Below are 23,888 nucleotides of genomic sequence, written 5' to 3'. Positions count from 1 at the left end.
GTGCAGTCTTGGCTCACTGTAACCTCCGCCTCTCAAGTTCAAGTGACTCTGCTGCCTTAGCCTCCTGAGTAGCTGGGACTATTGGCACACGCCACCATGCCCAGCTAATTTTTGTGTTTTTAGTAGAGACAGGGTTTCACCATGTTGGCCAGGGTGGTCTTGATCTCTTGACCTTGTGATCCTCCTGCCTCGGCATCCCAAAGTGCTGGGATTACAGGCGTGAGCCACCACGCCTGGCCAGGACTGACACCTTTTTATGGCTGAATAATATTCTATTGTATTAATATGTACCATATTTTGCTTATCTGCTTATTAGTGAATGGACATTTATTTCCACTTTTGGCTATTATGAATAATGTTAATATGAATATTCATCTACAAGTTTTTGTGTAGACATCTGTTTTCTTCTCAGCATATACCTTGGAGTATAATTTCTGGGTCATATGGTAACTCTATGTTTAGCATTTTAAGGAATCGCCAGACTGTTTTCCACAGTGGCTACACCATTTCACATCTCTACCATCAATGTAAGAGGGTTCCAATTTTTCCACATCCTCGTTACTGACTTTAAATTTTAGCCATTCTAGTGGGTGTGAAATGGTATCTCATTATGGTTTGACTTATATTCTCTGATAATCTTTTCATGTGCTTGTTGGACATTTGTATATCTTTGGGAAATGTTTGTTGAAATCCTTTTCCTGGGCTGGGAGTGGTGGCTCAAACTTTCGGAGGCTGAGGCAAGTCACCTGAGGTCGTCAGGAGTTCAAGGCTAGCATGGCCAACATGGTGAAACCCTGTCTCTACTAAAAATACAAAAATTAGCTGGGCGTGGTGGTGGGCATCTGTATTCCCAGCTATGCAGGAGGCTGAGGCAGGAGAATCGCTTGAACCAGGTGGAGGTTGCAGTGAGCCGAGATGGCGCCATTGCACTACAGCCTGGGCGACGAGAGCAAAGCTCTGTCTCAAAAAAAAAGAAAAGAAAAGGAAAAAAGAAAAATCCTCTTCCCTCTTTTAAATTGAGTTGTCTCTTTATTATTGAGTTTTAACATGTCCCTTGTCAGATATGTGATTTGCAAATATTTTCTCCCATTCTATGGGTTTTCTTCTCACTTTCCTAATGGTATTGTTTGATGCACACTCTTCTTTTGAAATATCTTGGAGTTCTACAAGTCAACTGTACATGTCAAGAATAGTCCAAAACTGCTTGTTTGCTTTTTAGCTGGAATTGGTGGTAAATGTTTGTTCCTTTGGTAGGCATCATAAAGAGGGATTTGATCTAGTTGCATTATCGCCCTGTTCAGCTTTTGCCCACTAGGTGGCACTTGTTTCTCATCTCTCTATAAGCCCCTGGGGCCTTTCTTTCCACTTTTTTTTCCTAAGAGACAGGGTCTTGGCTGTCATCCATGCTGGGGCACAGTAACACAACCTTAGCTCACTGCAGCCTTGTAGCCTCAACCTCCTGGGCTCAAGTAATCCTCCTTCCTTAGCCTCCCACAGTGCTGAGAGTACAGGCATGAGCCACTGTGCCTAGCCTTTTCTTCCCACTTTGTATCCAGAGGGGATCCCTGAAAATCTGTCTTTAAGCTTCAAAGGACTTTATGCCAAAAATAATTCAGGACATAGCACATCCTATCACTTCACTGTTTAAAACATTCCAGTGGTTTCCCTTCACACTTAAGGCATATTAAGGAATTTTTAAAAGTAATTCTATAAAGCCAAATATAATCTTATTTCTTGCTACTTCTCTGATCCCATCTTTTATCTTCCCCTCACTTAATTCTAGTCTCCACTTCATTGGCCTCCTTCCCTTTATCTAACACACTAAGCTTTTACTTCAGCACTTCCCGTTTCTTTGCCCTGGAGACTGTTCATATATTCTTAATATTTGCTTCCTTGCTTTATTCAAATCTCTGCTCATGTTTTACCTTCTCCAGGAGGTCCTCCCTAGTTACCTTGTCACAGCAGCAGCCTCCATCACTCTCTGCTTTATTCTGTTTTTCTTCATAGCACTCATCTCTGTGGTCATTTGTTACATGTCCATTTTTTATTATCTATAGTTCCTACTACAACATAGGATCCATGAGGACCTGGACTTTATTTTGTTCTCTCCTGCATCTCTAGGCACTGTCTAGGCATGCAGTTATAGTTGAATAATTTTAGTCAACAAGGACTCCTTTGTAATTGCCAATTTGTATTCCCTCAAGATATATAAATCTGTACAGATGTATTTTTTATCCAAAAAGTAGTTCCTGCTCTTAGCTTGTTTTCCTTAGGAGTACTTCTTCTCACTAGCATCTTTTGATAGGGGTCCCTTATGTAGAATTTTCACCTTGTATTTCTGCCTCTTGACCATTATGTCTCAGTTTGCTGAGATTACAGTATTCAGATGCTTCAGACTTCATTGAAAAGTGAGTCATGATCTTGTTCTCTCAAGGCAGGCTCACTACCTGGTATCTTCTCAGATAAGCTGTAAAAAGGTATTGGTAGAAACTTCTGGAATTAGTGGTGAATGTTTGTTTACCATAAGAGCCCCAGGGCAGGAAAAAAGATATGACTTGAAGGCTAGTTCCACTTTGCTTTCAATTACTTACCTGAAACCTTCCTTCAGTCACAAAATAGTATCTAGTATTGTAGATATTTGTTATAATTGTTCTGCTTAGACACCATGTAAAACATTCAGGTGAGTCCCATTTTCATTCGTTTTGTCCTGTTCCCATCATCTGTCAAAATATCCCAGATACTCCGATGTTCCATAATCCAAATTATGTCTTCTTCAGTTACTTTTTACACCCAGAAATAGCATAAACATTTTTTTGTGGAACCATATAATCTGATTTCTATTCAGAAAATGCATTCTGTTACATATAGATTCTTTTTTTTTTTTTTTTTTTGAGACAGAGTCTTGCTCTGTCGTCCAGGCTGGAGTGCAATGGCACCATCTTGGCTCACTGCAACCTCGGCCTCCCAGGTTCAAGCAATTCTCCTGTCTCAGCCTCCCAAGTAGCTGGGATTATAGGCGCCTGCCACCACGACTGGCTAGTTTTTTGTATTTTTCAGTAGAGATGGGGTTTCGCCATGTTGGCCAGGCTAGACTCGAACTCCTGACTTCAGGTGATCCACCTGCCTCAGCCTCCCTAGGTGCTGGGATTACAGGCGGGAGCCACCATGCCTGGCCTCTTTTTCTTTTTTATATTTTATCTTTACTCTTTGCAGAACTCAGTTTACCTTTATTCTTGACTTTGAAACTACTGTTTCCAAACCATTGTCACCTGGTTCTTTTAATTTCCTCTCCTGCAGTTCAGTACCTAGAATTCAGATACTCCTCATAACTTTATTTCTGGTCTCCATCCCTTCCCACCCACAGAATGACAGGGTAGCCACCCAGCTGGCTGTGAGCATTCGTGTACAAGGAGACAAACGCCTCAGCAGCCTGCGCCGCTGCTGTGCCCTTACCCGCTATGATGCTCACAAGATGAGCCATGATGCATTTACTGTCATCAAGAACTGTAATACTTCTGGAATCCAGACAGAATGGTGAGTTCTTTTCTAGCTCATCTTCTCCAAAGAGACTTATGCCCTGTCTTTGCTCTAAAAGTAGTAGGCATCTGAGCTCTTCCATCTGGGATAGACTCTGACTCAGACTACCAGTACCTGTTACTCTGGGAGAAAATACAGTACCAACCTCAGAAACAAGATAGCTCAGCACAGATCCTTTGCCTACAGCTGATACATTCCAGTTCCCAGGAGAAGGTTAGACCCTTACCCTGTATTGGCTTGGTCAGGGAAATGATCAGTTGCACTTGGAGAACAGGGCTCAAATTTCAAGGATACATTTGGGAACTTCAAACTACTTGATTGTTCTATCTTAAAAGCATCTTTCTTGATTATAAAGGTGACCTGTGTTCACTGATAATCTCTATCTGACATCCCAACTCAGTTAGAAGCTCCACTGCTATTATACCGAATGTCATATTCATTAGTAAACTTCACTTCTGTTGGTCATGAAATATAAGCCTCTTTTTGGAGCATCTTCATTTTCTGTCCAGATATTAATGATTTTCAGGATTGGAATCCTTTAATTACATATTTAATAAAGCCCTTACTTTTTTTAAAGTATTCCAAATTCACAATAGAAATATAATTATGAGAGAAAGATAAGTCGGTTGCTCACAGATGTATATTGGAGATTATACAAAATAAAATCAAAGTTTAATCACTTAAGTTATTACTTATCTAAATATATTGGCAGTACAATTATATGTACAGACCTATAATATGGTGGAGTCTCTTAGTCTTTGTTCATAGGGCCAGGCATGGTGGCTCACGCCTGTAATCCCAGCACTTTCAGAGGCCAAGGCAGGCAGATCACCTGAGGTCAGGAGTTCAGGACCAGCCCGGCCAACATGGTGAAACCCTGTCTCTACTAAAAATACAAAAATTAGCCAGGCATGGTGGCGGGTGCCTGTAATCCCAGCTACTTGGGAGGCTGAGGCAGAAGAATTGCTTGAACCCGGGTGGTGGAGGTTGCAGTGAGCCCAGATCGCGCCATTGCACTCCAGCCTGGGCAACAAGAGCGAAACTCCGTCTCCAACAACAACAACAAAAATAAATACATACATAAAGTCTTTGTTCTTAGAATAATTTACTTAATACTTCCTGATATATTTATTTTCAAATACTGAAGTTTTACAATACCAAATAACAACCATGGTACTAATGTACACATGAAACCTTATCTGAAAAGTTATAAATTGACAAACTACAACGAATACTACTCACTAACCGTGTGAAACTCCGTGATGCACAGGGAAGCATAAAAATTATCTGATTATAAGACTGTCCCAAAGCATGACACCTGAGGATAGTGGGATACTTTTTTTTTTTTTTTTTTTGAGACAGACTCTCGCTCTTGTTGCCCAGGCTGGAGTGCAGTGGTGCGATCTCGGCTCACTGCAATCTCTGCCTCCTGGGTTCAAACAATTATCCTGCCTCAGTCTTCTGAGTAGCTGGGATTACAGATGCCCGCCACCACACCTAGCTAAGTTTTGTACTTTTAGTAGAGACAGGGTTTCTCCATGTTGGCCAGGCTGGTCTCAAACTCCTGACCTCAGGTGATCCACCCACCTCGGACTCCCAAAGTGCTGGGATTACAGGCGTAAGCCACTGCGCCCAGCCGATACTTTAGTAACTTTAAAATGACATTTACCTTTTACCTCATTGAAGGACTAATCTGTACATAAAAGCATGTTTCATCTTCTGAAATTCAGTTCATGTGAAAATTTGAGTGATTAGACACAATAAGGAACTTTATGACAAAAATTTGTTTTTTTGTTTTTTTTTTTTTGTTTGAGAGAGAGTCTGGCTCTGTCGCCTAGGCTGCAGTGCAGTGGCGTGATCTTTGCTCACTGCAACCTCCGCCTCCTAGGTTCAAGCAATTCTTCTGCCTCAGCCTCCCAAGTAGCTGGGATTACAGGCGCGTGCCACCACACCCAGCTAATTTTTGTATTTTAGTAGAGATGGAGTTTCACCATGTTGGCCAGGCTGGTCTCGTACTCCTGACCTCATGACCTACCCACCTTGGCCTCCCAAAGTGCTGGAATTACAGGCGTGAGCCACCACGCCCAGCTATGACAAGAATTTCTTAAAATATTTCTGAAATTGGGACTAGTAACGAAAAGCAGTTGTGGAATTTCATTCTCTAGAAATTCCAGAGTGGTAAAGTCAGTCAGGGTTAGGTAGTGCCCTGTTTAAAAACGGGATAATGGCTAAGAGGATTTTTTCAAGTCTTTCTAGTCTAAATATTCTAAAGCTTTTTGTTGTCCTGAATAAAATTTCTTGCCCCAATCCTGAATTACAGCAGCTTTCCAGCGGTACCTTATAAAAAACAATAATTTCTGGCTGTCGGGAGGTGAGTGGTTACTAAATTAGTGGTTCTTGAGACATAACATCAGCATCACCTAGGAAATTAAATTCTCTGTCATCCCAGGTCTGTTAATCTCTGATACACATTAACGTTTGAGAACCACTGCAGTAAAGAACAATTTCTGTGGCAGAACCAGAATCCTAGTCATCTATGGATTAAATCTGTTCTATGGTGAAGTAAAAGAGATACAATTCATGGACTTAGCAATAGGTCACTATTTTAATATTCTAAATTGCTAATCATCTTATTTCTTTACTTTCTGTATAGGTCTCCTCCTCTCACAATGCTTTTCCTCTGTGCTACAAAATTTTCTGCCTCTGCCCCTTCATCTTGCACAGACATCACCAGCTTCTTGAGCAGTGACCCAAGTTCTCTGCTAAAGGTGCCAGTTACCAGCTTAGAAGCTAAGACCGAGGGAAGTGGCCCAGTGGTGACAGCCACTAAGAAAGCAACCACGTCTCTGGAATCATTCTTCCAAAAAGCTGCAGAAAGGCAGAAAGTTAAAGAAGCTTCACTTTCATCTCTTACTGCTCCCACTCAGGCTCCCACTATCAATTCGCCGTCCAAGCCCTCATTACCTTTTCAAACCAGTCAAACTACAGGAACTGAGCCCTTCTTTAAGCAGAAAAGTTTGCTTCTAAAGCAGAAACAGCTTAGTAATTCTTCAGTTTCTTTCCCCCCACAAAATCCATGGTCTAACTGTATAGCATTACCAAACTCTTTACCAACAGAGTATCCAGGCTGTGTCCCTGTTTGTGAAGGGGTATTGAAGCTAGAATCCTCTAAAGCAACTCCTGCAGAGATGGATTTGGCACACAACAGCCAAAGCATGCATGCTTCTTCAGCTTCCAAATCTGCGCTGGAGGTGACTCAGAAAGCAACCCCAACTCCAAGTATTCTAGCTGCTGAGGACCAAGTGCCCTGTGAGAAGTGTGGCTCCCTGGTACCAGTATGGGATATGCCTGAACACATGGACTATCATTTTGCATTGGAGTTGCAGAAATCCTTCTTGCAGCCCCACTCTTCAAACCCTCAGGTTGTTTCTGCCGTATCTCATCAAGGCAAAAGAAATCCCAAGAGCCCTTTGGCCTGCACTAATAAACGCCCCAGGCCTGAGGGCATGCAAACATTGGAATCATTTTTTAAGCCATTAACACATTAGTGCTGCCCTCAGGCTTGCTTTTACGATTTAATATTTTTTATCTCTACAGATCTTTAATATTTTATCTTTACAGATTTCTCTGAGAAGGGGAATTATGAAATTTTTAATACAAAAAATAATCCATTTAGGTGCCGAGTTAACAGTCCCATCTCTTCACAGGCGTGGATTCTAATCCCACTGCTGATAGAGATGTAAAAATTCATCCTACCATTGAGTTTTTAATCTTTAGCATTTAGGGAGGCAGTGTCATATAGTAAAGTGTGGGCCTTGGAGTCTAAGAGACCTGGTTGCAAACTTAGCTCTGCTTATTACAATGAGGGCCTTGAACAGGTCATTTTCTTCACTTTCTCATCTGTAAAATGGAGATAATACCTTACAGATTATTGCAGATTAATAACAATGTATTCAAATTATATAACTTGGCTGGGTACAATGGCTCACGCCTGTAATCCCAACACTCTGTGAGGCCAAGGCAGATGGATCACCTGAGGTCAGGAGTTCAAGACCAGCCTGGCCAACATGGCAAAGCCCTGTCTCTACTAAAAATAGAAAAATTAGCCAGGCATGTTCTGGGCACCTGTAATTCCAGCTACTCAGAGGCTGAGGCAGGAGAATTGCTTTAACCCTGGAGGCAGAGGTTGCAGTGAGCTGAGATCATGCTACTGCGTTCTAACCTGGGCAACAGCGCAAGACTTCATCTCAAAAAATAAAAAATACAGGCTCATGCCTGTAATGCCAGCACTTTGGGAGCCTGAGGCAGGGAGATCACAAGATCAGGAGTTTGAGACCAGCCTGACCAACATGGTAAAACCCCATCTGTACTAAAATTACAAAAAAAATTAGCCGGGCATGGTGGCGCACACCTGTAATCCCAGCTACTCAGGAGGCTGAAGCAGGAGAATCGCTTGAACCTGGGAGGCGGAGGTTGGAGTGAACTGAGATTGCGCCACCGACCATACTCCAGCCTGGGCAACAGAGCGAGACTCCGCCTCAAACAAAAACAAGAACAAACATAAAGTTGCCACAGAAAAGGGACCAAGTTTAAAAAAAGGTTATAAATGTAATGAGACTTGCATAGTTAAAAATAAAAAGGGATTTTTTTTTTTTTTTTTTGAGACGGAGTCTCCCTCTGTCGTCAGGCTGGAATGCAGTGGTGCGATCTCAGCTCACCGCAACCTCCGCCTCCTGGGTTCAAGCAATTTTCCTGCCTCACCCTCCCAAGTAGCTGGGACTATAGGTGCATGCTACCATGCTCAGCTAATTTTTGTATTTTTTAATAGAGATGAGGTTTCACCATGTTAGCCAGGATGGTCTTGATTGCTTGACCTCATGATCCGCATGCCTTGGCCTCCCAAAGTTGCTGGGATTACAAATGTTAGCCACCGATCCGGGCCCCCGAAAAAAAAGGGATTTTAAGAAAAGCTCTCTAGGCTGGGTGTATAATCCCAGCATTTAGGGAGGCTGAGGCGGGTGGATTGCAAGAGCTCAGGAGTTCAAGACCAGCCTAGGCAAGGTGGCGAAACCCCGTCTCTACTAAAAAAAATTAGCTGGTCATGGCAGGCGCCTGTAATCCCAGCTATTCGGGAGACTGAGGCAGGAGAATCGTTTGAACCTGGAAGGTGGAGGTTGCAGTGAGTTGAGATCACGCCACTGCACTCCAGCCAGGGTGACAGAGTGAACAACTGTCTCAAAAAAAAAAGAAAAACTTTGTAGCTCTGTGATGGGCAGTTCAGATAGTACATTGACCAGATTTACATGTTTTCAGCTGGAGAATGTGAGGTGAAGCCTTGAAACCCTAAAAGTGATACGGTAACTGGGGCAGGTCTCTCTCTACACAAAAGCGACTTAGTAAACAGTGAATTTCATACAGGTAAACCCTATTATACCCTCAGTTCTAACCATTGGCCTATCTCTTGCATTTTGTTCTAATGTAGAATTAGATTGCTACTTGACCATTTCAGGAACTCTGTTTAGATAAGTCATAATCAAATCTTGCTGGGCACGGTGGTTTATGCCTGTTATCCCAGCACTTTGGGAGACCAAGGCAGGTGGACCACGTGAAGTCAGGAGTTCAAGACCAGCCTGGCCAACATGGCGAGACCCGTATCTACTAAAAATACAAAAATTAGCCGGGCGTGGTGGCAGGTGCCTGTAATCCCAGCTACTCGGGAAGCTGAGGCAGGATAATCACTTGAACCTGGGAGGCAGAGGTTGCAGTGAGCCAAGATTGCCACTGCATTCCAGCCTGGGTGACAGAGTAACTGTCTCAAAAAAAAAAAAAAAAAAAAAAAAAAAAAAAACCTCTAGATCATCTCTAGAACATTGCTACTCCCAAGTATGATTTGAGGAACAGCAGCCTCAGTATCACCAGGGAACTTGCTAGAAACAGTCTCAGCCTCACCACTACTCCCACTTAATCTATTAACAAGATTTCCCAGAGTGAGGCAGGCTCGGTGGCTCATTCCTGTAATCCCAGCACTTTGGGAGGCTCAAGCGGGCAGATCACGAGGTCAAGAGATTAAGACCATCCTGGCCAACATGGTGAAACCCCATCCCTGGGCGACAGAGCAAGACTCTGTCTCAAAAAAAACAAAAAAATTTCCCAATGTGTATCTTAAAGTTTGAGAAATGCTGATCAAAAAGATACTAATGACCAGGTGTGTAGAGGACATTTTCTTAAGCCCTTAAGTACAAATTTAAGAGTTAAGTGCTTCAGCCATTAAGGTTACTGGCTTGTTCATCTTTCCCACTGGAGTATAAATATTTAGTTTAGGGTTTAAAATTAGTTATGTAGCTTTTTGTGCTTGTCCATGTTTATACTACTGTTTTTTTTTTGAGATGGAGTCTTGCTCTGTCACCAGGCTGGAGTGCAGTAGTGCAATCTCGGCTCACTGCAACCTCCACCTCCCAGGTTCAAGAGATTCTCCTGTCTCAGCTTCCTGAATAGCTGGGACTCCAGGCAAGCACCATCAAGCCCAGCTAATTTTTGTATTTTTAGTAGAGACAGGGTTTCACCATGTTGGTCAGGCTAGTTTCGATCTCAACCTCATGATCCACCCACCTCTGCCTCCCAAAGTGCTGGGATTACAGGCATGAGCCACCATGACCGGCCTATAGTACTGTCTTCTTGTTCTCCTTTCTTGTGTGTGAAAAGTCAGCTCTTTTGGCTTTTCCGTTATGATAGGGGAAACTTGAATTACACAGGGAACTCAACTGAAGAAGAACTGAAGTAGGTGGTGCTGGGTGAAGTGGGCCCAGAGAATGGTGTACACATCCCTCCCATACATATACCCAAACTTCTTTTTTTTTTTTTTTTTGAGACGGAGTCTTGCTCTGTCGCCCAGGCTGGAGTGCAGTGGCCGGATCTCAGCTCACTGCAAGCTCCGCCTCCCGGGTTTACACCATTCTCCTGCCTCAGCCTCCCGAGTAGCTGGGACTACAGGCGCCCGCCACCTCGCCCAGCTAGTTTTTTGTATTTTTTAGTAGAGACGGGGTTTCACCGGGTTAGCCAGGATGGTCTCGATCTCCTGACCTCATGATCTGCCCGCCTCGGCCTCCCAAAGTGCTGGGATTACAGGCTTGAGCCACCGCGCCCGGCCACTTCTACTTTTTTTATGTGATGGAGTTTCCCTCTTGTCGCCCAGGCTGGAATGCAATGGCATAATCTCAGCTCACTGCAACCTCCACCTCCCAGGTTCAAGCGATTCTCCTGCATCAGCCTCCTGAGTAGCTGGGATTACAGGCATGCATCATTACGCCTGGCTAATTTTTGTATTTTTAGTAGAGATGGGGTTTCGCCATGTTGGCCAGGCTGGTTTTGAACTCTTGATCTTAAGTGATCCACCTGCCTTGGCCTCCCAAAGTGCTGGGATTATAGGTGTGAGCTACCGGGCCGGCCTCAACTTCTTTTTATCTTATTTATCAATTGGGGGGGGGGGTTCTATATTTAGTTTGAAGAGATGAGGAAGATTTGAAAACCACTGGATCTACCAGGAATTTTTTTCTTCAAAAATATTTTCTGCTTTTATGATACTTGAATATCTAATAAAAGACAGTATTTAGCCAGTCACGGCAGCTCACGCCTGTAATCCTAACACTTTGGGAGGCTGAGGTGGGTGGACTACTGGAACCCTGGAGTTCAAGACTGGCCGAAGCAACATGGCAAAACAAGTCTTTACAAAAAATACAAAGACGGTGGTTTATGCCTGTAGTCCTAGCTACTCAGGAGGCTGAGATGGGAAGATCACCTATCTGGGAGTTCGAGGCTGCAATAAGCCATGATTGTGCCACTGCACTCCAGCCTGGGTGACCATCTGAGACCCTGTCTCAAAAAAAAAAAAAAAAAAAAAGACTACATTCACTGTATACATGGCCTTTTCCCCCTAACTAGATATGTACCTTCTTAAAGGCAAGGATTCTTCATAGTGCTTTGCCCATAATAGGCGCTGATATTCATTGGATGAATGTATATAGTGAAGAATTTTAGATCTGATTACCACAATTGGGACCATAAACATGTATAAACTCCTTGGGAGTCTGCTTTATATACTTTTTATCCCCCTAAATGTTTCATTAATGTTGCAGAGAGGCTTACTGGTTTCTGGAGGTGTCTTATTAAGTATTGAAATATGATTTTCTAAAATTTCCTTTATAATACAGGCAAAAGATAAGTAAACTGTAGACAAAGCTTTCATCTCTATCAGCAGCTATACAGAGGAAGTAAACAGCTTAGCCCCTAAAAGGAGGAAGTTGTTCAACTACAGGCTTCTTAGTAGCAAGTTAAACCAGTTATATTTTGTAAAACTGAGCCTGAGTGGTAGGGAAGCTATCACTTTAATACTCTAGAGGCAGAATGCCACATAGGACTTTGGGTCACATACTTCTTTTCCAGGGTCTCCTCAAAATGCAGTTTCTATTTACAGTTGACTTTGGCCCCTCTTTACCCATAAAATGTCAAAATCAAGTAGTCTGAACATGGAAACAGGAACAGGGACTAAGGTTTGGTCAAGTGGCCCTCATTGTTCCAAGAGTAATTTAGGCTACATAAACTTGGAAAGTATAGGACCAGATTACCTTTTGTCTCTAAATTCTACTCTAAGTAGCTGGCACTGTATCTCTGACAGGGCACAGAAGTGGGCTCCTTACTATTCTGACCATCATCAAGTGGCCAACTCTTCAAATACACGGTAGCTATCTATTTCACGTGAAAGGCCTCAGTACTCTGCTCACTTGAACTACAGAAAACAGGCCACAATACTTGGTTACAATACTGGAACTCTGAACCTATGTCAAGGAGAGAAAAAGAATGGTGAATGAGATACCAGCTGGGTTCTTTCCACATTCAGGGCTCAGCAATGTTGGGGTTTTACTTGTCTCTAATCCTGGAGAGGTATCTAGCCTTGGAAGGAAGCTGAGCCTGTAGCTAACGCATAAGCACACTGTATTCAATAAAACATTTTTATTCTGTACAATATATATGTGTATTTAAATATATATACATATGTATATATATATATATATGCGCAGAGAAACCTCAGCCAACAAATCCCTGAGTCCATGGGAACCCAGGACACTAACAAAGGGAAAGGAGAGTCCATGCCTAAAGAGTAGGAAATATGGCAACATCTTTCCCTTTCCTCCTGGTTCCCTGCAACAGAGGGAAGGGAACAGTCACTACAGATTACTAAAACAAGAGGGTTTAGGTGGGGCAGGAAGGTGGGGTGAGAGTGGTAGGATGGGGAACTCAGATGCCACCAGTCTGGGAAAGTAAAACATTTGATCCAGCATGAAAGCCAACATGACCACAGAGGAAAAGGACCAGACTGATGGGCATGCAGCTGGCCTTTGGTATATGCCAAGCCTTTGCTTGGTAGCCCCACGCCTGGGCCAGCACAACAAATAGCACCTGTGGGGCCTATGAGCCGGGAGAGGGTGAGGGAGATAGAAATTGGGGAAATGGCCCTTGAGTGAAAGGGAGATAAAGCTGAGGAAGAGGCCTCAGGCCTCAGCACAGGGTGGGAACACTACCATTCACTGTCCCTGTGCCATTTCTTCAGACTCTGAGCCACCACCACCAGATGGCCAAGAGCAGATAACCTTTTGTCCACAACCAGGTAGAGATGGGCAACTTACATGGCCTTGAGAAGAGGTATAGAAAAAGGAGTGCTTTTGAGGGCCACCCCGTTGTGACAATTCCTGAAGTGCAGAGACCACACCAGCAAAACATGCCCAGTCTTAGTAGTGGGGCCGAGGAATTGATGAGTGGATGTAGTCAGCTCCAGCAGACAGGCCACAGGGTTGCCAGGTTTGATGAGCCAACCAGGTGAGCACACAGCTTCTGAGCACTGCCCTGAATCCTGTCTTCTCCCTCAGGACTGCCCTTTCATGGCCACACCAAGTTTGGCACCTCTCCAGAAAGTTGGCAGGGAGCAAGTGGCAGCACCCCTCTCTCCCTAGCCTATTAACACACAGAGCCGCCAATGGCGGGGCAGCATGGCCGGAAGTCACCTTATATATTGTAGGGACAGCAATAGAACTGTCCCTGCCTGAAAGATTCAAAAGCCCATGTTGGCCTGGGCTTCTCCTGCAGTAATGGCTTGTACATCAGTGACATGGCCGATGCCCTTGGTGACACCCTCCCGGAACAGCAGTTTGGCGCCCACCTTCAGGTACTCTGGGTGCTTCAGGAAGCGGAAACGTACCACTGCCTTCTCGCCTGTCCGCAGTTTGTCCTGCAGCAGATAAGTGGTCACTCCCCTGGCCAGTGCCTTCTGTCCCATTCTATGCCAGCTGTGGCTCTCCACCCTCCAGAGGCCTATCAGGCCGCTACCCACCCTAAGTGGGGTTTTATTCCCACTGTGGGATCAAGGAGTTCTCTGCCAGTCTGGGGCAGGCCTCCCTCTTTTCTGACCTCTGGAGAAATGGAAGGCCAGGTCCCTCTCACCTTGGCATGGATCTTTTCCACCACTGCCGTCTGACGTACGTTGCCCACGTGTACTGTCACCTGGAATCCTCGTCGGAAGGTGGTGGCATGGAACAGTAAGACTATCTCTGCCTCAAACACTGAGCAGATGGTAGGATTCATCTCCGGGCTCACCATCACCATGCCCTGGGGAGGAACAGACCCCAGGCCCAGGAAGGGCAGCTCTAACATCAGACTCTCCCTACCCAGCCATCCCACACCCTTTATAGCTCCTGAATTTCCTCTTCCTCTACACAACTCTGAACACTTCGACTTCAAAAGACAATAATCAAAACTCTCAGAGGGAATGAGTCTTTACCCACCTCCTACGTCCTCTAGCCCATCTAACGCTTTGCATTTTTAGGGTCCTGAACGCTAAAAATAGTGTGCACTAAAAATAGTGTAACATAGTGATTCATATTTAGTAATCTGCACTTCATGAGTATGCTAAGCTGTTTTTATAGTCTCTGTAGCTAGACCAGAAGCTTCTTGGGTCAGAGAGTGTGTTTTCTCTCAGTTTCTCTGAAGCACCTTAGGTAGGTGCTCATTCAGTAGCCAGTCTCCTAGGTACTTCTCTTAGTGTTCCCTCCCCAACCCATGCACCCACCTCACCTTGCGAAGCAGGGCACGGTCAAAGTCCCCAAGTGCCAATGTAGCAGCCTGACCAGCTCGCAGCACACGACAGGCAGAGCGGTTGCGCTGGATGCTGCATACTCTCAGTTCCAGGAAGCAGCCATCATCCGTGGGGCCCACCACCAGCTGGTCCCCCTCACGGCAAATCCCACTGCAGCCCAGAGGGCAGGTGGCACAGTGTCAGCCAAGGTCCCCATACCTACTTCTCTATTAGGATCACCCAGAGCATTCCTTCCCTTCTAGGGTTGAGTCCCTCAAGTGGGGAAGAAGAACCCTAAATTCTGACTTGGATGTAGGGGGGAATCACTGCTAGAGTTCAGAATCAGAAAACTAATTTCAAAAAAGGCCAGCAGTGATGGCGGACAGAGAAGCACTTGCTGGTTTAACACTGAACACCTAACCCCTGAAGGAGCAAGTTATTCCCTTGAGTTTCATTCTCTGCTTTGCAGTCTTAGGCCAGGCGCAGTGGCTCACACTTGTAATCCCAGCACTTTGGGAGGCCGAGGCGGGTGGATCACTTGAGGTCAGGAGTTCAAGACCAGCCTGGCCAACGTGACGACCCCATCTCTACTAAAAATACAAAAATTAGCTGGCCATGGTGGCAGGCACCTGTAATCCCAGCTACTCGAGAGGCTGAGGCAGGAGAATTGCTGGAATCCAGGAGGCAGAGGTTGCAGTGAGCTGAGATCATGCCACTGCACTCCACCCTGGGCAACAGAGCGAGACTGTCTCAAAAAAAAAAAAAAAAAAAGCAAGCAAGCAAAGAAGAGTCTTAAGTGACGTCTCTCATTTCCCTATGTGAGATGAAATCAGTTGAATACACTCTAGTTTTTTTCCTGGAGCCCAAAACCCACACTTCTCTCTCGGGCCTGGAGATTCCCAATAGGCAGCAATACTGTTTCTTCCCTCCAAAGCCAACAGACTACCATTCTCCAGCTCTTCTGATAGTGAAACCCTAATCTGCAAATAAGCATGTCCTTTAAGTGGGTTCTGTTCAATTCCAGGGTCTCCTCCTTTGGGCCAGAATGTCTTTGAATATATGGGTGAGGGCTGAGTGGGGAGGGTAGCAAGCAAGACAATTCACCTGGAAAGTGTCCCTCCAACAACAGTCCCCACCTCTGGTACTGTGTAGATTTCATCTACCTGAAGCCAAAGAAAACGCTATCAATGGCCTGCCAAGTAGGGCTGGTGGGTCCAAAATCTCTAAACAGACTCTGGGTTTAGTCTGAAGCAGCCCCTCCCTGTTTCCCAGCCTATTAGCTGGGCAGTCACCTACCTGGAATTCCGTCAGCTGCTGCATGAGTTCCTCCTGCTCTTTGCTGTTGGTGAGTGGCGGCAGAATATTCAGAAAGACTTTGAGGAGGTCCAGACTCTCTCCAGACACACTGGACAATGTGAAGATGGGGGTGACACTGTAGAGGGAAGCATAGAATGGACAGATGAAGACACTCCAAACAGGAGGCAGAGGCCAGATCCCCATACATGGAAAGGTGAGCTTTGCTCTTGGCTGGGGACCCCTCTCTCCTGTCTGCAAATGGCTCAGAAACTCTGGGCCTTCTTGTGAGCCAATCGAGCAATGTCACACAAGCCCATCCCAGAGCCCAAGGGAAACAGCAAATGCCTGGCATAGCACTTCATCCCCATGGTCCCAGGCATCAGCAATGCTCCAGGTTGACTAGTAGGGAGGGTCAAGCCCTTTAGCAAGATGTCCCTCCACAATCCCAAGCTGAAACACCCACAGAACTAAGCCAGAACTGGTCTGGCCCTGGAAGAGTGGGATATCATGCTCCTGGGCCCCGGGATCTGTGGCAGCCTTCCTAGTGGATCAGGGCTTTACAGTAAGGTGGGCTTACTTGGGTGACTGAGCAAACTGCTGGGCAGCAGTGACGGCATCATCCTCGGAGGTGACTAGCATGGGGACCTTGTGGCACCCAGGCTGCTTGAGGACCCGCTCCAACTGTCGTACTGTCCTCTCCACTGTGGTCTTGGCACACAGGTCGATCTTGCTGACCACGATGAAGAAGGGCACTTTCAGGGCCAGGGCCAGCCCCAGATGTTCCCTTGTGGTGCCAGCTGCCTCAGAAGGACAGCAAGCAGCGGAAGAGAAGAGTGAGAATACAGAAAGGAGGAGAGGGAAGAAGAGAAGCATTGGTCTGTTTCCAAGATTTGAGGCCCAGGGTAGGAGAGTCAGCACCCCCCTTCAGCCCTGTCCCTGCCCTAATGCCTCGTACCAATCCCAGTGTTGGCACTGACGAGGAGCAGGGCGCAGTCGGGGCAGTATGACGTGAGGCCAAAGATGGTGGTGTGTAGGTACTTATGGTGGCCTGCCAGGTCGATGAAGGTGATCATCTTGGAGCTGCTCTCACAGATCTCTTCTGCCGTCCGTGAGTCGCTGTAATTCACCACCTGGCCCAGGGCCCAGGGCTCTCAGTGCCCCCTGCCAGCCCTTCCAACCCCTTCAGAGTTGCCAGGACCTAAACCATTCCCTGGGTGACCCTGCCTCTTAATCCTGACCCCATTTTTTATTTAATTCAGTTGATTCCCCATTGATTTCCTAAGAGGGACAGAGCTTGTTCACAGTCCCCTCAGGGCATTCATCTATACTATTTCAAAAAGTCTCCACACTCTGCCCCCATCGTATGTCCTTCACTACTACCATCCCATCCTCAGAGTCTGGCCCCATTGGGTCCCACTGATCCCATGCACCTCTCCCTTGCTGTTAAAGCCCAGGATCTCGAAGCTGATGCTGGAGGTTCGGCCAGACTGAATCTCATGCAGGTGGCGGAAAAGGTTGAGCCGAGCCCGGCCCCGCCCATTGTCCAGCTCTCCCTGGGTCAGGACTCCAAGCAGAGTCGACTTTCCTGAGTCCACATTCCCCAGGACGGCCACACGGAGGTCTAGGAACTGTGGATGAATTGCCAGAGATAAGGACTCCAATCCCTCACCCCTCTCACTGAAGACTGGGTCAAGGGCAGTGACGTTCCCTAGGGAGCAAGTGATGAACTGGAAGCCCCCAGGATCCCAGGCCAGGAGTCAGCCTGCCACCATAGGGCCCTTCCACAGTGTGGACATGAGGGACAGGGATGGGTGTGTGCTCACCTGTTGGTTGTCAGGGACCTTTCGTACTAGCACCTCGGTGATCTTCCGGGGCATGTCGCTATCATAATCCACTTCTCGCTCTCGAAGAACGGTGATGTCTGCCCCAACCCTGTCACAGCAAGGCCACAGATGCCATATCTCACCTGTCCTTCTCCTATTCCAGGCTTGCTCTGGACCTACAGACTTCCTGCACCTCCCACAGAGCTCCCAATACCTTAGCGCACTTCCTACCACCCTCCAATTTATTCTTCATTCACAATTCCCTTTAAAACAAATACATATATCTTAATTCAAGGATCTAAACAGCCTAGGTCCAGTGAGGAGGGGACCAAAACACTAACCTTCCCCACTTCAGCCCTTTGTCAAGAGAAGGAAAGTCCCACCTTTGCCCCTCAGGCCCTAGGTAACTGGGTATGTATGGGTCTTCCCAAGTCAAATAAAGGAGAACTGGTGGGGAAGGGAAAGCATACTTCTCTGCCATCCGGTGCAGGGTCTTGAGTGAAGCTCGCATTTCCTCCTCAGCCAGCCCCACCAGCAGCCCATTGTCCTCTACCCCAATCTGGTAGACAGCCTCACCACGTCCCTCCTGGAGTCGCCACTTCATCTGTGTAACCAGGTGCTCAAAGCGGTACTGGGATGGATTTACCAGCTTCAACTTAGGGCAAGTGGGGTATCATGAGGTGAAATCAGAGGTGTTCCTCCCAAACCTACATGGTCCCCACCTGTTCTGCTGCAAGGACCAAGACTTTCCCTTTCCACTTAAACTCATACCTGATCCCCCTCCAACAGAACAAGGTACAGAGCCCTTAACCTGAATCATATCCTTAAACTGCTATAGACTATGAAGTTGGAAGGCTCTCAGAGAAATTATCCCATGCTGGTGGATCACCTGAGGTCAAGAGTTCGAGACCAGCCTGACCAACATGGAGAAACCTCATTTCTACTAAAAATACAAAATTAGCCGGGCGTGGTGGCGCATGCCTGTAATCCCAGCTACTCAGGAGGCTGAGGCAGGAGAATCTGAGATTGCACCACTGCACTCCAGCCTGGGCAACAAGAGCAAAACTCCATCTCAAAAAATAGAAAGAAAGAAAAAAGAAATTATCTCACGCTGGCAAGGACAACCTACCCCAGCCCCTGCTTTTCCCCAGCCTAGGACTCACTTTATATTCAATGTTTCCATCTTCAGCCTGAAAAGAAACAGTGAGCAGTTACCATACACTGTCCAGACCCAATCCCTACTTCCCCTCAACTCCCACTGGGTCCAGGTAGCTAATTTGAGAAAGCAGGAAGCCCCACTGGCACTTGCTCAGGCAAGTGCCTGTTAAAGGTCAGTGGCAGGCAAGATGCTCTATTCAACGCCAGCATGGCCTCTATGAAGGGAAAGCCTGTAAGGACACAAGGAGTCACCCATTTAAGCCAGGCACAGAACCCTGAATCAATCCATTCTTTGATCACTGGCAGCACGTTCTTCCTAGATGCAAGATCATCCCTTCCTCCCCACCTCCAGGGCCTCAAACCCGCTTTTCCCAGAAGTCTATGTCTCCACTGTGCCCAGGCTATTAAAACCTTTCTTTGTCACTGGTCTAGGAAACACCACTTCCTCCCTGCCTGCCCCTCTCAGCTGATGTCATCTAGAGTAAGAGGCTGCAAGAGGTTCTGGATCAGAGCCAAAGGGTGAGCTCCACAATGGTCACTACAAGCCTGATGACCAAGATCTAGGTGAGAGAGGAGCAGAGCTCCAAAGTTGGGGCTGAGAGGAACAGAAAAACTCAGAAAATGTAATGAAGTGGACAGACTTGCTATGGCCTTCACCTCCTGCCGCCTAATCTCAGTGGAGGTGAAATCCTGAATCCACCCCACAGTATCTTCTAGTTCCAGTGGGTAGCACAGCACAGAAGCACCCTGTTACCTGAGCCTTCCTCTCCCAGGTGCAAAGGGATATGGGATTTGCCTGTTTGGCCAGTCTGCATTTTTCTATCCCTCTCTCTGGATATTTTATTTTTCCTTTTCCTTTCCGGTCATCATTCCATCCCTTCAAGGCTCTCTGGCTCCCAGGCCCTAACAAGTCTTCACTCATAATCTCCACCTCAAGGTGTGTTAAGGAGATTATTTTTTTCCCCATCAATAAAAACCTTCCAAAAACCTTTTAATCATTTTTCTGGGGATGGGTGGCTTCAAAAAATGTGGTGCAAGAATGAGAGTCTAGGGCCCAGATCAATGGTTCCCAAAGTGAGGTCCTGGGACCAGCAGCATTAGCATCACAGGGGAACTTGTAAGAAATGCAAATTCTCAGGCCCCTCCTCACTAGTAAGAAAGAATCATAAATTCTAGGCTGGGCACGGTGGCTCACGCCTGCAATCCCAGCACTTTGGGGGGCCGAGGCAGGTGGATCACCTGAGGTCAGGAGTTTGAGACCAGCCTGGCCAACATGGTGAAACCCCATCTCTACTAAAAATACAAAAATTATCTGGGCGTGGCGGGCACCTGTAATCCCGGCTACTCGGGAGGCTGAGGCAGGAGAATCGCTTGAGAACCCAGGAGGCCGAGGTTGCAGTGAGCTGAGACAGCGCTACAGCACTCCAGCCTGCGCAACAGAGTGAGACTCCGTCTAAAAAAAAAAAAAAAAAATTGGCCGGGTGTTGGGGGCCAGCAATCCGGGAGATTCGATACATGCCAAGTTTGATAATCACTGGCTTAGGCTGTATGTAAGGAACACACTGCTCTTTTCCCGGGTACTCCCCTTCTCCATGTGGAACAAGTTTAGAAGAAGTGGTGGTTACTCTGTCTGCCTCTTGTCCCAGGATGCAGTCTCTCTTCCCCTATGGCGGCACACGCAGTTGGTTGGGGTGCTCTTCCTGGGATCCCCTTTCTCTACTTCTCTCCTGCGGTAATCTAGATCAGAAGGGGGAGTCCTCCCTCTCCACTCTTCCTCCCTCTCCACTCTTCCTCCCTGAGATCCTGTCACCTGAGTCCAGTCTCTGCCCTTCCTCTCTGGGGTCCCGGGACCGGAAAGAGGGGTTCTCCTCCCATGCCCCTCCTCCCTGGGGTCTCGACAACGGAAGGGGGGATTAATTCTCTGGGTCCCGCCTCCCTGGAGTCCTGGGCCGGAAAGAGTGGCTTCTTCCCGCCCCACCACTTCTCAAGTGCTCACCTCGGGGGGCAGGTACGGGGGATTGTTGGCTTTGCCCCCTCTGTTCCTTCCGTTCTTCTTCTTTCCCTTTGGGCCCCCGCAGCCGCTGGTGCTGCCGGCCCCCCTAGCCTTGAGGGTTCCGCCCACGGCCGGGCCCCCTCCGGGCCGGCAGCAGCCGCCGAACAGCTCCGATACCCGCGAGTCCATCCGCCGCTGCCGCCAGCCCCCCGCCCGGCCCCTCCCGCGGCCGCAGCCGCCGCCGTCGCCGTCGCCGTCGCCGCCGCCCTTACTGCCACTGCCGTGTCCGGCCGGCCCGAGCAGAGTGGGGTGGGGCTCTGCAAAAGCTACGCCCCCCACCTCCTTGGCCTCCGGGTCGCGTCAGAAACGGCCGCGGGGCACCACGGGATAGAGAGTCCCCAGGCCTGGAAATTCGCTCAAAATGACACGCCGCCGCCCTACAACTCCCAGGAGGCATCGCGGCGCAAGTGGCCGCGGGAGTCGTCGGTGGCGTGGGGAAGGAGCGCGCCTTGGCGCGCAAAGGCCTAAGGGAGCTGTAGTCTGGATTGCAGTCCCCGCGCTGTGGTCTTTTTCTAGGGCTTGGGGGCAGTTTAGAACCTCGCAGCCTGGGTGGCGAGGACACCAGCGTCGAAGAGCTTACATCAGAATCGACCCTTGTGGGCGCTCCGGGATTTGGCCCTTTAGCGCGGATCCTAGACAACAGGTTTTGGACCTCGAGAGCCGCAGAACTGAGGCTACTGGTCCCGCCAGCCTGCTGGCTCCGCCTCTGCCTCAGTTTCTTCCCCAATGGCCCGCGTGCCGCTGGGGTGAATCAGGGCTAACGCTAGGGCGGAGGCGGATGGTGATTAGCCAAATTACGGCTGTTATTGTTGCGATGACTATGCTACCTTTACATAGTAGTCACTGCTTTATTACCAGGCTGGCACCGTCCAGGGGCTGGTTTTAACAGCCGGAGGCACCGCGGTGGCTGCGACACGAGACCCGAACCCGTAAACCAGCTTGCTGCCCGAAGGCTGCAAGCATACTCAAAGCGAGTATTCCTCCTCCCCTTTGTTTTGAAGCAGAACCAATCGGGAAGAACCTAGTTTGGTTTTAAACAGCCAAGACTGTAGGAGGGGCCTGGCCCCTACTTCGGGCGGGGCTGGGGCTCGGGTTACACCAACCACCACGAGGGCGGGGCAGTGGCCGGGAATAGAAACTTGGCCTAGGGCCACAGGGGATTGTTGGCTTTTGACTTTCTTGCGAAGCGATCTCCTGCTGTTTAGTGCTGTTGCACTGTACAGAGTACACACATTCAGCGACATAAGCCAGTGCACAGAACACCAGAAAGCCAGGGCGGAAAAGCAGTAACGTTGCTGAGCTGCGAGTCAGGACGCTAGGGCTCAATTCACAGCCGCATGGCTGTCTCATGACTCACACCACTCACAGTGTGTTCTCTTCTCCCCTCTTCTGGAACTGCGAGGTGCTCATACACGGTCAAGAAATTAAACAACTCAGCCAGGTGCGGTGGCTCACGCCTGTAAATCCCAGCACTTTGGGAGGCCGAGGTGGGCGGATCACCTGAAGTCAGGTGTTCGAGACCAGCCTGTCCAACATGGTGAAACCCCGTCTCTACTAAAAATACAAAAATTAGCAGGGTGTGGTGGCGCATGCCTGTAATCCCAGCTGCTCCGGAGGCTGAGACAGGAGAATCACTTGAACCCGGGAGGCGGAGGTTGCAGTGAGCCGAGATCAGGCCATTGCACTCCAGCCTGGGCAACAGAGCAAGACTCCAACTAAAAAAAAAAAAAATATGAGCCTGGCATGGTGGTGCACATCTGTGGTCCCAGCTGCTCGGGAGACTAAGGCAGGAGAATCGCTTGAACCCAGGAGGTAGAGGTTATAGTGAACCAAGATCATGCCACTGCACTCCAACCTGGGTGACAGAACGAGACTTTGTCTCAAAAAAAAAAGAAAAGAAAAAGAAAGAAATTAAGCAACTCTTTTCTCTAGACTTCAGTTGTCCTTGGAAAACTAGAAGCAGCAACAATGACTTACCTCTGGTGATCCCTTCGGGGGTTCAGACTTGGTAGAGTCCATGGCTTCCTCCCAGGGCCACAAGGAGGGAGGCAGGTCTACTGATCATGCTGTTCACATAGCATAATTTTCCAAAGCAGTGACAGCAGAAAGACCAAAACCTGCAAAAGGGCCTAGCTCACCCTAGGCCAATTATGTGGGTCTTCAGTGGTTGAAAGCACATGTGATTTTTCTTAGTCCTGTGCCACTGAAGGAAAGGTTATGCTGTAAAAGTCTAGCCAGGGGTACAGGCCTACTAGAGAAACTGTGGTTTAGAGACAGAGACTAGAGAACTCAGTGAGAGATCTCAAGAAGGATGGGAATTGGAAGGAAGAGATAAGACCATTCTCCCAACATTCTCACCATGACCAGCCCTGGGCTCTCTCGATAACCAGAGCCTGCTGCAGTTGTCTGATAACATGTGTCCCTTCATATACATGGATTTTAAAATTTTTATTTATTTATTTTTGAGACAAGGTCTCCCTCTGTCACTCAGGCTGGAGTGCAGTGGTGTGATCACAGCTCATTGCAGCCTCAACCTCCTCTGCTCAAGCAGATCCTCCCACCTCAACCTCTGGAGTAGCTGGAACTACAGGTGTGAGCCACCACGCCCAGCTAATTTTTGTTTTTATTGTTTGTAGCGATGGGGTTCCCCCATGTTTCCTAGGCTGGTCTTGAACTCCTAGGCTCAAGCAATCCTCTTGTCTTGGCCTCGCAAAGTGCTGGGATTACAGGCATGAGCCCCACACCTGACCCAGTATTTTATTTTATTTATTTATTTAGAGACAGAGTTTCGCTCTTGTTGCCCAGGCTGGAGTGCAGGTGCAATCTTGGCTCTGTAAGATCTGCCTCCCGGGTTCAAGCGATTCTCCTGTCTCAGCCTCCCGAGTAGCTGGGATTACAG

At 47.6% G+C, this 23,888-nt stretch overlaps 2 protein-coding genes across 6 annotated transcripts in view; one reads left to right on the top strand and one right to left on the bottom strand.

Moving 5' to 3' along the window:
• The window catches only part of LOC105489563 (DNA polymerase eta), a 43,477-nt gene extending 30,919 nt beyond the window's left edge, over positions 1 to 12,558 (top strand). For 2 of the 3 annotated variants that reach the window (XM_011754432.3, XM_071096991.1), the window contains 2 exons: positions 3,365 to 3,534; positions 6,191 to 12,558. In XM_011754432.3, the coding sequence (XP_011752734.1) occupies positions 3,365 to 3,534; positions 6,191 to 7,085 (1,065 nt within the window). In that variant the 3' untranslated portion in view covers positions 7,086 to 12,558. The remainder of the gene's footprint in view (positions 1 to 3,364; positions 3,535 to 6,190) is intronic. The other variant, XM_071096992.1, reaches the window with a different exon arrangement.
• Positions 12,529 to 23,220, bottom strand: LOC105489561 (GTP binding protein 2). 3 transcript variants are annotated; one of them, XM_011754429.2, is made up of 12 exons: positions 22,967 to 23,220; positions 18,942 to 18,968; positions 18,249 to 18,433; positions 17,779 to 17,887; positions 17,386 to 17,583; positions 16,911 to 17,085; positions 16,533 to 16,752; positions 15,956 to 16,091; positions 15,764 to 15,822; positions 14,659 to 14,830; positions 14,029 to 14,193; positions 12,529 to 13,816 (listed from the first exon to the last, which is right to left on the bottom strand). In XM_011754429.2, exons 1-12 carry the CDS (start codon positions 23,006 to 23,008, stop codon positions 13,640 to 13,642), a joined length of 1,665 nt encoding a protein of 554 aa, XP_011752731.1. In that variant the 5' UTR covers positions 23,009 to 23,220; the 3' UTR covers positions 12,529 to 13,639. The 3 variants fall into 3 exon arrangements, with proteins under 3 accessions (XP_011752731.1, XP_011752730.1, XP_070953094.1); XM_011754428.2 differs by lacking the exon at positions 22,967 to 23,220 and adding an exon at positions 20,933 to 21,236; XM_071096993.1 differs by lacking the exons at positions 12,529 to 13,816; positions 22,967 to 23,220 and adding an exon at positions 20,933 to 21,186 and having other exon boundaries at positions 14,028 to 14,193; positions 14,654 to 14,830.
• Positions 23,221 to 23,888: the final 668 nt, after the last annotated feature.

This window comes from Macaca nemestrina, chromosome 5 (assembly GCF_043159975.1).
Source record: "Macaca nemestrina isolate mMacNem1 chromosome 5, mMacNem.hap1, whole genome shotgun sequence".
Taxonomy (NCBI): domain Eukaryota; kingdom Metazoa; phylum Chordata; class Mammalia; order Primates; family Cercopithecidae; genus Macaca; species Macaca nemestrina.
Note: the sequence above shows the minus strand (reverse complement) of the source record. Positions and strands in the feature narration are given on the sequence as shown.